Source organism: Centroberyx gerrardi, chromosome 15 (genome assembly GCF_048128805.1).
Source record: "Centroberyx gerrardi isolate f3 chromosome 15, fCenGer3.hap1.cur.20231027, whole genome shotgun sequence".
Classification (NCBI taxonomy): Eukaryota; Metazoa; Chordata; class Actinopteri; order Beryciformes; family Berycidae; genus Centroberyx; species Centroberyx gerrardi.
In genome coordinates this window covers 27,265,446-27,277,721 of record NC_136011.1, presented here as the reverse complement: position 1 = coordinate 27,277,721, position 12,276 = coordinate 27,265,446, and the positions used below count along the sequence as shown (strand labels likewise).

The window sequence follows — 12,276 nt, the reverse complement described above, 5'->3', positions numbered from 1 at the left end:
TCCCTCTCTCTCTCTGTCTCTCTCTCTGTGTTTCTCTCTCTCCCCCTCTCTGTCTCTCTCTCTCTCTCTCTCTCTCTCTGTCTGTCTGTCTCTCTCTCTCTGTCTCCCTGTCTGTCTGTCTGTCTGTCTCACTCTCTCTCTGTCTCTCCCTCTCTCCCTCTCTCTCTCTCTCTCTCTCTCTCTGTCTCTCTCTCTGTCTCTCTCTCTGTCTCTCTCTCTCTCTCTCTCTCTCTCCCACTCTCTCTCTCTCTCCCTCTCTCGCTCAGGCCCATCCTGTCCAGAGACGGGGTGTTGTATGTGAAGCTGCGGGCCGGCCAGCTGCCCTACAAAGACGACCCTCAGGGCTGGAAGAGCCTGCTGGCCTCCACCGTCAACCACCGCAACTCTGGAGTCAGGGCCTTCAAGGTAAACACACAGTAACAGAACATTGTGTACAAGCCCACTAACACCAACTGCCAATCAACAGCCAGGACCTTTCCTTGTCCTCTCTCTCCCAGTCTTTCACTCAACCCTCCTCGTCTACTTCTACTTCTGCTTCTACCTTTGAAAATCTCCAGAAAAAGGGTGTGAGCTTGTTGCTTTCAATCAAAGATGGGTGTATGGACATACAAATACAGGGTGGAGAAATTGGTCTCTCTCCTCTTCTACGATGGATTTCTCCCTGTATGATTGTTGAACGTCTCTCGGTGCAAAATGGCGGCTCTAGAAAGAAGCCCTCGCTCTTTGATTCTGAGGGACTGACACCAAAACCTGACGCTGATGTTTTAGATCCTGAAACATTTTCTGCTGTCACACTCTGTTGTAGCTGCTGGAAATATCTGGAGGTGACGTCACGGTTGGCCAGTTATCCACAGGAAGAAGGAAAATACACCAAACAACAAAAAGGGTGCACAGTACACCACCAATGTCTGTTTTTGAAGTGTTTTAGTGTGGATTTTTCCTTTTAATAACTAGTTATTAAAAGGTTATTTAAGAAATGACCCAGTTAAGTCTGTATATCATCAGCAAATATTTGTTTTTCTCAGTTTTGTTTATCCCGCCCTGTATCACATTCATACAGCTGCATACGTTCAGTGCCTTGCTGAAGGGCAGCAGGCTGTAAACAGAAGCGACCCGGCCTCCTGCCTCCTGCCTCCTGCCTCTTGCCTCTTGCCTCTTGCCTCCTGCCTCCTGCCTCCTGCCTCCTGCCTCTTGCCTCTTGCCTCTTGCCTCTTGCCTCTTGCCTCTTGCCTCCTGCCTCCTGCCTCCTGCCTCCTGCCTCTTGCCTCTTGCCTCTTGCCTCCTGCCTCTTGCCTCTTGCCTCCTGCCTCCTGCCTCCTGCCTCCTGCCTCCTGCCTCCTGCCTCCTGCCTCTTGCCTCTTGCCTCTTGCCTCTTGCCTCCTGCCTCCTGCCTCCTGCCTCCTGCCTCTTGCCTCCTGCCTCTTGCCTCCTGCCTCCTGCCTCTTGCCTCCTGCCTCTTGCCTCCTGCCTCCTGCCTCCTGCCTCTTGCCTCCTGCCTCTTGCCTCTTGCCTCTTGCCTCCTGCCTCCTGCGTCCTGCCTCCTGCCTCTTGCCTCCTGCCTCCTGCCTCTTGCGTCCTGCCTCCTGCCGCTTGCCTCCTACCTCCTGCCTTTTGCCTCCTGCCTCTTGCCTCCTGCCTCTTGCCTCTTTGTCTCCTGCCTCCTGCCTCTTGCCTCTTGCCTCCTACCTCCTGCCTTTTGCCTCCTGCCTCCTGCCTCTTGCCTCCTACCTCCTGCCTCTTGCCTCCTGCCTCCTGCCTCCTGCCTCTTGTCTCCTGCCTCCTGCCTCCTGCCTCTTGTCTCCTGCCTCCTGCCTCTTGCCTCTTGTCTCCTGCCTCCTGCCTCCTGCCTCTTGCCTCCTGTCTCCTGCCTCCTGCCTCTTGCCTCCTGCCTCCTGCCTCCTGCCTCTTGCCTCTTGCCTCCTGCCTCCTGTCTCTTGCCTCTTGTCTCCTGCCTCCTGCCTCCTGCCTCTTGCCTCCTGCCTCCTGTCTCTTGCCTCTTGCCTCCTGTCTCCTGCCTCCTGCCTCTTGCCTCCTGCCTCCTGCCTCCTGCCTCTTGCCTCTTGCCTCCTGCCTCCTGCCTCTTGCCTCTTGCCTCCTGCCTCCTGTCTCTTGCCTCTTGCCTCCTGTCTCCTGCCTCCTGCCTCTTGCCTCCTGCCTCCTGCCTCCTGCCTCTTGCCTCCTGCCTCCTGCCTCTTGCCTCCTGCCTCCTGCTAGGGCTGAACAATTAATCGAAATTTTATCGAAATCGCAATATGTCCTACTGCAATTTTCAAATCGCAGGAGGCGCAATATTTGTTAAAGGCGAAATGTGTGTCAAAATACCATTTTAAATTAAATGTTGTCGTGCTGCAGAGATGTCCTGGCCTACACATCATATTCTACAGACTTAAGAAAACATCTTTGTTTGGTACAGATCCCCGCAAAAATCACACCATAATCATTTTAATATGTTTTTCAATGAAAATGAGAATAATGACGTAAAAATGATCATTCCCTCTAATATCGCAAATCATATCGCAATTGCAATATCAGTCAAAATAATCGCAATTAGATATTTTTTCAAAATCATTCAGCCCTGCCTCCTGCCTGGTGGCTGGTGGCTGGTGGCGGGTGGCTGGTGGGGGTGGGGGTGGGGGTGGTGGGTGGCTGGTGGGGGTGGGGGTGGGGGTGGTGGGTGGCTGGTGGGGGTGGGGGTGGCGGGTGGTGGGTGGCTGGTGGGGGTGGGGGTGGTGGGTGGTGGGTGGCTGGTGGTGTCCAGGTGCAGGTTGTCTCTGCAGGTGCAGCAGTCCGCTGTGTGGTTGACACATATTACTGGTTTCCTGACAGCCGGCTTCTCTGTTCTCTCTGTGATTTACCTCTGTGTGTTCTGTCAGTACACCCGCAGGCCTGGAGAAAAATATTATTCATTCCACTCGTCTTCTTCCAGTCCTTCCCTCCCTTTCCATCCATCTTTCCCTCCCTTCCTCCATCCCTCCTACCCTTCTCCCCATCACTCCTGTCCCTCCTTCCTTTCCCTTTCATCCTCCCTTCCTCTATCCTGTGGTTTGCATCTTTCTCTCTCTCTCTCTCTCTCTCTCTCTCTCTCTCGCTCTCTCTCTTCCCCCATCTACCCATCCTTCCCATCTTCCCTCTAACTTTGGATTGTCTAAAAAAAAAAAATGCAGATTTTCCCTGAGTCTCTCTTGCTTCCTTCCCTCTTTCTCTGTATGTCTTTTTTTGAATTTGGATCGTCAAAATAATGCAACCTTTTTCCTTCTGTTTGTGTGTGTGTGTGTGTGTGTGTGTGTGTGTGTCTCCACAGCCTGAAGCCATCTCCACCTTCACCTCTGAGCCCGCCCTCGTCTCCTTCGCCGAGTTCTTCTGTAAAGCCTCTGAAGGAATGAAACACGTGAGTTTACCACACAGACGGAAATAAGAATCAGATGCAGCCTGAAGTAGTCAACGCTACTTCTGTCTTCCTGCAGCCAGTTCACTGTTGTCTGCTCCTGAAACATCTGTGCTGTTTTTGGGGTATGAGAGAGAGAGCCTGTAGTCAGCTCCACCAATCAGAAGTAACGTATTAGCATGAGAGTCAATACCGGCTCAGTCCAAGATGGCGGGACAGCAGCAGCAGTGAATCCTGGGTTACTGCCTGATTTTGAGACAACAGAGAAAAACAGAGAAACATAAAACCCTGATTTGGATATAGCCAAATTAATTACAACCAAGATAATTAACACACTAACAGTTTTCCTGCTGGTCATGGGATTCCTGGAATATCATGGAGTTTAGAGAAGTGTATTCCAGGCAGGGAAACATCAAGGAGTTGGATAAATTCTCTGGGGGAAGTCGGGGAATATCAGGGAATTTTACAAATGGGATAATCTCCAGGAATACAGCAGAATATATTTCACACATTCATTGCATTAGCTGGTGGATTTCAGCCTGTTCACCCCTTTTAGAAAACCATTAACAAACCAGGAGGGAATACGTTTTTTTAGGTCATGGAAGCGCTCTGACGTAATCATGGAAAGTCATGGAAAAGTCATGGAATTTTACATCAGATTTGTGCTTTTGCCAGTATTAGTTCTCCATTAGTGTGTGTTGGGTCTGGCTACGACTGCAGCATTCCCCCCCACTCTGTTAAAACCTGGCTTCAAACACACACCTTCCCCCCGGCCGGCTGGTTGAGCAGGGGAGAAAAGCCTAGACGTATTTACATGCACATGCACATTCCGGCTAATATTTTGTATCCTGATTCAGGTTTTCTTCAGGATAAACCGTTTATAAGCATCCTGCTATCCAACTCATATCCCTGCATACGTGAAAAAAAGAATATTCTGCATATTACCTTGGAAACAAAACTTAAAAAGCTGCAGGAGCAAACGGTAAACAGGAAAAGGTGTTGATATGCCTCATTTATCCTGATTAATATCAGCATATCACAGCTATCTTATTCAGCGTATTCCAGCTTTTGTAAACGGTGATGCTGTTTACATGCATCAGCTCTTAATAAATGAGATCCTTGGCTATCCTGAATAACATTAAAATATTAATGTGCATGCAAACAACCTGAATGTCTCTGGCATTAAGTAAAACAATGGTATACTCTCATTGACAACCTGTATTTTGGAGTGAAACTGATAAATAGCAAAGGAGTTGCAAATAGAGCAACAGAAAAATGTGTGTGCATGCACGTGTTTCTGTGTGTGTGTGTGTGTGTGTGTGTATATATATATAAAGTATGTACATTTCCCAGGTGGTCAATGCATTTTCATAAAGTCCTGACAGATAAAGTTTAATGAATTGACAGTTTGAAACACATGAATGGTTTACATTAGGATGAGGCCAAACCAAAATAAATTTTTCAGGTTTTTACAACGTCGGTGGTCTCGGTAGAAGTCTTGGAAGGATTTTGAGGAAGACATTTAACCATGCCTCTCGCACAAAATGCTTAAAAAACGGATTTGTGAACCTGATAATAATCACTTTTTCCTCCGCTTACTAAGAGTCCACAGTCCATGCGTCCACGCTGCCACGTGTCCGGCTGCTCCGGCTTTAAAATAGATGCTACAGAATCGATTGTCCTTCCTGACTGCTACTTAATCCTCTCGTTAATCACTTGACTCCCATTTTCTGAGGTAAAAAAAAAGCTCTCTGTGCCGCAGCCTGCAGGTTAATTGGTTGGATTGCGCAGGAGCCGCTCGCCTCAGCCGGCAGCGTGAAATGGAAGCAAATTTTTCATTTTCTACCGTAAAAGTTCAGTAATTGAATTTAAGGACAAAAGGGAGATTTCCTTGCTGTTTATCTGTTTATCAGTCCGGTCACTCCGTCTGTGATTCTCTTTCTCTCCGTCTTTCTTTGCTTCGCCTTAATACTCTCTCTCTCTCTCTCTCTCTCTCTCTCTCTATCTCTATCTCTATGTCTATCTCTATCAAATCCGCTTTCTCTTTCTCTTTGTATTTGAATTGAGGATATTGTGTTTCCTGGCAGTTAATCACAGGTTCTGTTGCCGTCTGGGTTTTAATTTGGCGTGAAATGTCTCCATGTTCAAATTAAAATATGCTTTACTGGCTTGACTGTTAGGATACAATGTTGTCAAAGCAGTATTAACTCTATATAGTCATACAATGTGTCAATATGTACATATGATACATGTTTAAAATGCAAAAAAAAGGAAACAAAGAAACAGAAAAAAGGAAACTTAAGGTGCAATATTATAAATTAACAACAAAATAGTAAAATATCATGTCATATACAGTGTCATATAGTCAATACACTATGTTAATCACAATGTCTTGAACAATGTAAAGCTAATATATATATACCAGTTATAAACAGTGTCATCAGACAATAAAGAAAAACTCTTTTTTATGTTTTCAGAATTATACAAATATTTTTCTGATGGTTTCATATTTTGAGCAATGAATTAAAAAATTAATTTCATCTTCAATGAGGTTCAGGAGAAGGGTTTGTCTCTGTGTCTCTCTACCAGCTGCCTGTCTGTGTTGTTTCTATATGCTTTAATGCGTTAACACACAGTCTCTCTTTCTCTCTCCCTCAGTCACATAATCACAAATGTTATATGCTGAGATTGTACATTTTTAATATGATTATCTGTTTGTGTTTGATGTGTTAACCCTGTGTTGTTCCTCCAGAGAGAGTAGACCTTAGTCTGCCTGTGTGGGTTTTCTTTTTCAGGATTTAAACTTTATTAAAACAGGGTTCCCATGGGCTGTTCTTTTAAAGTTCATGGATTTGAGAAAAACAAAACAAGGCCTTTAAAAGTGTTAAAATACAGCACCCACATTTTGCAATATGCTTCAGCTCGTCTGCCCTGTGACCAACACTTCACATCATGAGGAAAACCTTGTGATGCAGATTTATGTTGATACAGCAGCAGTTCTGATTTCACCAGAATTTCTTGCATTTCTTGGAAATCCTTGAATTTGTTGTCAAGCGAGTGTGGGAACCCTGTTGACAGCATTTGTGCCTGAATTTAAGCCTGTTGTACTCTCTGGACATGCAAAAAGGAGTTTACAGGCCCGAGAATAAAATAAAAAAGAAACCTAAAAGACTGTAACACACCAAAGCACACAAAAAACAAAGAGGAGCAATTGAAATCATAAAATTCATTAATAAAATGACTAAATACTTGGTAAACTACACTAAATAGGCTTGGTATAAGGAGAGAGTATTTGAGCTTTTACTGCTATCTCTCTCTCATTGTCTATTGCAGGTATTTCTCCCATTTCAGAGAGAATTTGTCTGATGTATGCACCGACCTGTCTGTGTTTATATTGAGTTAACACACACACACACACTCACACACACACACACTCACTGTCTGTCTGTGTTGTGCAGAGAGAGGACACCCTGGCGTTGTTTTCAGCCATGCTGTACGAGTGTGTGACCCAGGAGAGTCCAGAGATGCTGCCCACATACATCGCTATCGAGCAGGTAACACACACACACACACACACACACACACACACACACACACACACAGATAGAAATCCTATGTTTCTGTCTGAGCCACACATCTTTCTATAAACTTCATAGCTTAGTATGAAATCTTTCATCATTTTCCTGGCAGAACAGAAAGTTTGAAGAGTAGAACAGTTATTTGAAATAGAAATAGTAGTTTGTAACATTATCAATGTCGTGGCTGTACTTTTCGATCAATTTAATGCTACCTTGGTGAAGAAAGGTATCAGTTTCTTTCAAAAGCATGAACATTTATATATATAGAATTTGGATGGAGAGCTTGTGAAGTTGTGATGGTCAAGCCGTCTCATTTGTGATTACTAGTTCATTTTTCTGCCCAAGATTTCGTATTATTGTCCCATCCCTAGTTTTGGGGGAAAGACAGCAAGTCCCTCTTCAGTTTAAGCCCTTGGGATAACCAGCAGCCTTTGGTTAGAAGACCTAAGAGACTATTAGACATTATTATAAGGAGAAATATGTTCAGGGGCTTCATTCGTATGGGTGTATTTTAACCGGTGTGGTCGCCGGTGTGTCCCAGGCGGTGGGCGCTCTGCGGCGGGGCGACCTGTCCCAGACCTTCTCCCTGTGGCAGATGCGTCTGGTGGTGGACCTGTGGGACAGCAGGGTGCTGCGGGGCGGGGGTCCGGCCGGCCGCCACGGGGCGCTGCTCACCTCCGAGTTCCTGCCCGTCATGAAGAACATGGTGGACGCAGCGCTGGACAGCTGGCTGACAGGTGAGGGATGGGGGGGGGGGTGGGGGGGGGACGGGTCAGTTCGGATGCCTGGTGCTCTGGCTCTGCACACAGTGGGAACATCTAAACTTTTCCTCCTGTTTCTCTGCTGCCTGGATGGTTGACTGACCTGTAATCTCACAACTCAGATTTTTTCAGTTTGTCTACACTTGCATGATACTTTATGGCGACATTTCGGTCATAGGACCTTCATCAGGAAAACGCACCTGTCACTCAAAGATTTTTAAGTGTGCAAAAATCGGGCTGACGACTAATACAAAAGCATCCTCTGGCCAAATTTTCTGGGTAATGTCTAGCTTAGGGATGCACCGATACCGATACTGGTATCGGTATCGGTGCCGATACCAGGCTAAAATGGAATATCGGTATCGGAGATTTTACCCAAGACTAAAATCTGATACCGAAAGCCATGAGTAACATGTAAGAAATAAAAGCAAACTGTCTTGATTTTATGCATTTGTGGCACATAGAAGCCTGTATTTCTCAAATAGTGGGAAAAACAAGAATTTTATCGCAATAATTTTGTCCATTGACCCCAAACTAAGGAAGTAAGCCTGCACTGTTCAGTAAAAGTAATGGATCGGATCGGTACTCAGTATCGGCCGATACTTAAACTTTCATACTCGTAATCGGTATCGGCATTGAAAAAGTGGCATCGGTGCATCCCTAGTCTAGCTAGCAAGCAGCAAACAGTTGGCCATGCTTGGTAAATTAAACTTTTACCGTATCCTGTGGGCAGGAACGGCAAAACGTCTGACTTATATCGCTGAAATGTTTTTCCGAGAGCAGATTTTCTCGGTCCTCTGTGTACGATAGCTAGCTACTCGCTAAAGAGGAACTGAACTGCTCTAACTCGACTCCGGTTATCTGAGACCAACTAGCCTGAAGATAGATGAAAGTTAGCGTTATTCCCATGTGGCGAGTCACTTCATGATGAATTACAAACTTGATCCTTACAAGTGAGTGGGCAGGATTAAAATTAAACCCTCTAAATCTGCTCTTATCTCTGTATTGAATGTTTCACACAGTACCTGGGTGACACATTTCTTCATATCCGTTATTTTTGGCCGGTAAGAATGATTCTTGGCAGGCGGGGTTGTGTTGTTTTACCGGCTCTTCACCAGGTGAGACCGAGAGTTTGGTTTCGGACCCCGCCGAGCGTCAGACCGAATCTGGATTTCTGGGAAAGATGGTGGGAGTCGGTGTGCGGTTGGCTGAATATTTCTCACCCTGGACGTGTCTCGACTTGTTTGCTAGGGTGTAACACACTAATGCCATGTAGTTTAACAGTACACACTCAAACAAACACATTCCATTGGTGGCTCACGTTCTCACACACACACACACACACACACACTCAGAGGCGTGGGAAACAGGTGAGGTAGTTGGACCAGACAGCGATTACGTAAACACTTCACTTTAACATTCATGAATTCACTGGCAGACTGTTCAGAGGAAAAAAATATGACTAACTTGGCCTTAGGAAGCATTAGGAACGTTAATATTTTCTCTCATTCATACATAAATAAGACAATACGTTTCTGCTCTGGTATGTTCAGATCTATCTTCTTTCATTTTCTATCCACTCTAGACTCTGCTGTGTTGCATTTGTCAGTAATGTAGGGAATTTGAAGCATGAAGGACTCTGATTCTCTGTAAAAAAAAATATCAAGTCTATCTCCAGTTATGCAGGTTTTATGCAGGAATATCCTGGAATATCATGGACTTTAGAGAGGTGTGTTCCAGACAGGGAAGTCGGGGAATATCAGGGGATTTTACAGATGGATCACTTTACAGGAATACAGCAGAATGTGTTTTCCAACTTGTTTCACATGTTTGTTGCATTAGCTGGTGGGTTTCAGCCAAACTGGAGTGGAAACCAGACCGTTAAAGCCTTTAGAAAAACAACATCAACAAACCAGCAAGGAAGAACAGTTACAGGCTAAAATGATTTTAAAAAAAAACACAATTATTTGGCTTGATATTTTAATCTCGATCATTCATCACAATTATTAGCCTTGATGATTTGAGGAACAAGATTATTTGATCGGACTTTTTCTCTCTTACAGTATGTGACACCATCCCATCTGCTTTACTAAACATAATTTGGAGTTTCATTATCTGTGCTCAGTCAGAAATAGGCTTTAGGTTTTGCCGGCTTTGTTTCTTGATTTTGGTTTTTTAAATTGGTCTTAAATTGCTTTCCAGGTGGAATTTAAAAAAAGGTCTCAAAAGGTCTTGTGGCTTTCAGAAACCTGTAGATACCCTGTAAAAAAAAAAACCCCAAAAAACTCAAGACCTGCACCCTGTGTGTGTTTCCTCCTCCAGACAACAGCTCAGTGTTGAGGTCCTACATGCTGGGCGAGGCCCTCAATAAGGACGCCCAGTCCACCATGTTGGCCTGCTTCCTGGTGTACCGCTCCATCCCCTGCCTCAGGAACACACACACACAGCTGGAGGGTAAGACACACACACACACACCTACACACACATCCTTGTATTTCTATCCTCATGAGGACCATCCATTGACTACCCTATCTAACCCTCTTTAACTTATTCCTAATTCTAACTTGAACCCTAAAACAAAGTCCTAACCCTCTACGTTTATAAGTATAAAAGTTTGCAATATTTGATACCGCGGAAAATATTCGCGAAACATTGCGATATTCGATTTTCATAATGTGGGCTTTGTGAAGCCTTTTGAGACTATAACAGTGATTAACGGCTATACAAATAAACTCGCCTTATGCGTACTGAAGGATTTCACCCTGATACAGCAGGAACTCTTGTTGTTTTCTGTGCTGCCTTCTCTTCTTGTGATGGCGTCTGTTTTGAAGAGGACCAGGCCGGTAACGTGTTCTTGTCCCGTCTCCCTGCAGGCTGCGGGTCGCTGGGGGATTTGTTGCTGCGTTGCAGCCAGTTGGGCATTCCTCTCAGGGATTTGCTGAGGCTCTTCCCTGTGCTGCTGGGCTCCGCCTCCGGACCGCAGACCCTGCCGGGTTTCCCCCAGCACGCATACTGATCCCGACCCTGATCCTGACCCCGATCCTGCCGCTGAGCCTTCAGAGACGCAGTGTGTCGCCTCGGGTTCACGCTGCGGCACGGAGCCAAGCCTCAGCCGACGACACGATCTGTTTCTGCTGGTTTCCCACATGACAGGAGTTCCCTAATCTCCCTCTTCTTGTAATTACCCCGAGTCCTCAGACCAGACTGCGCTCAACTTTGGCCCTCAGCGGAAAAATGGTTGACTTTATGCTTTATCTTTATGTGTCTGACCTTTACACTTAATGACTGAAATAAACTTTATGAGCCAAATGTCGCCGCTGGATCACTATATGGCACCGCATGACGCTCGGGGACAGCGATCATCTCGCACGGCCCAGACCAAGCAGGAAACTAACTTTCCCCTCCACTGTTTAGCCTTGCTTAGTTTATTTTCAGAGTGATAAAACTTAGAAGCAAAGTGATAAAAACGGTGATAAAAGTCAGAGGAATGTGTGTAGGTGAGATTAAAAAAACCTCTCACCTCAAAAGACAGAAAGTAACAACAAAAATGTCTTGATGGCAGGCAAAGACTGAATTGGGAAAGCAGAATGTAAATGACGGCAGCTAATGGAGGCCAGAATTCAACAGTCACGTATATTACATATATATATATTAACATATTTTCTAACCCAGATAAGAGCCTGGCTGGTGAGCCGGTGGAGGAGATGAACTGTCCACAGACTGACTGTCTCCACTGCAGTCTGCCACTGGGCAATGACGCATCTGTGGTGATCATTTTAACAAGCACAGCTTTTATGCAGATATATTAGAACAAGAGTGCTGATCTGAGACCAGTTTGCCTCGTAAGCAGGGAGGGAAATCAACAGCAGCCAAACACTGGTACGTTTTGGTAAATTCTGCAGGTAAAAGTCTGTTCTGAAAACCAGTTTGGTTGGTGAGACAGTGAAAGTGACTGGTCAGTTCAACAGTTTCTTTGTTTATCATTTGTCTTCCGGGTTTGATTTTACAAACAAAACAGCACGTGAAAGCGAGCGCCTTGGAAGTCCCAGATTTTTGGACTTTCCCACCAGCACATGAACGCAGCGTCATAGTTGAGGCTTTAAAAGAAATATCGTCTTAATGGCGGAAATCCCAGATCTGGATCACCACCAAAATTAAATCAGCTGCTTCTTGGACCAAGGGCCACCTGTCCACCAAATCTCAGCCAAATCCGTTTGTTACTTTTTGAAATATCTTGCTGACAGACAGACAGACAGGAGTGGAAAAAATAACCTCCTTCCAACTGTGCTGGCAGAGGGGAAAAAAACGAGGCATCAGATGTTTAATTCTGACCAGTCATGTCTTTGATTTTCACTAAACAACACCTTGAAACGTATTGAAAAGTCATTGAATTTGTTGTTGAAGTGAGTGTGGGAACCCTAATGGTGTACTGTGTGTGTGTGTGTTAGTGTGTGTGTGTGTGTCTGGGCGGAAGTGCAGTGTGTGGGCTGCTGGTCAGGCGTCAGCCAGCAGAACGCTCTGGGCCTCAGAACATTTCTTAGATCATTGCTAA

The 12,276-nt window shown here is 45.4% G+C and overlaps 1 protein-coding gene across 1 annotated transcript in view; it reads left to right on the top strand.

The window, feature by feature from the left end:
- Positions 1 to 10,740, top strand: part of anapc1 (anaphase promoting complex subunit 1) — an 80,267-nt gene extending 69,527 nt beyond the window's left edge. Inside the window, exons 48-53 of the mRNA XM_078288682.1 lie at positions 267 to 405; positions 3,302 to 3,388; positions 6,844 to 6,939; positions 7,505 to 7,700; positions 10,047 to 10,178; positions 10,598 to 10,740. Coding sequence (XP_078144808.1) covers positions 267 to 405; positions 3,302 to 3,388; positions 6,844 to 6,939; positions 7,505 to 7,700; positions 10,047 to 10,178; positions 10,598 to 10,740 — 793 coding nt within the window. The remainder of the gene's footprint in view (positions 1 to 266; positions 406 to 3,301; positions 3,389 to 6,843; positions 6,940 to 7,504; positions 7,701 to 10,046; positions 10,179 to 10,597) is intronic.
- The last annotated feature ends 1,536 nt before the right edge of the window (positions 10,741 to 12,276 follow it).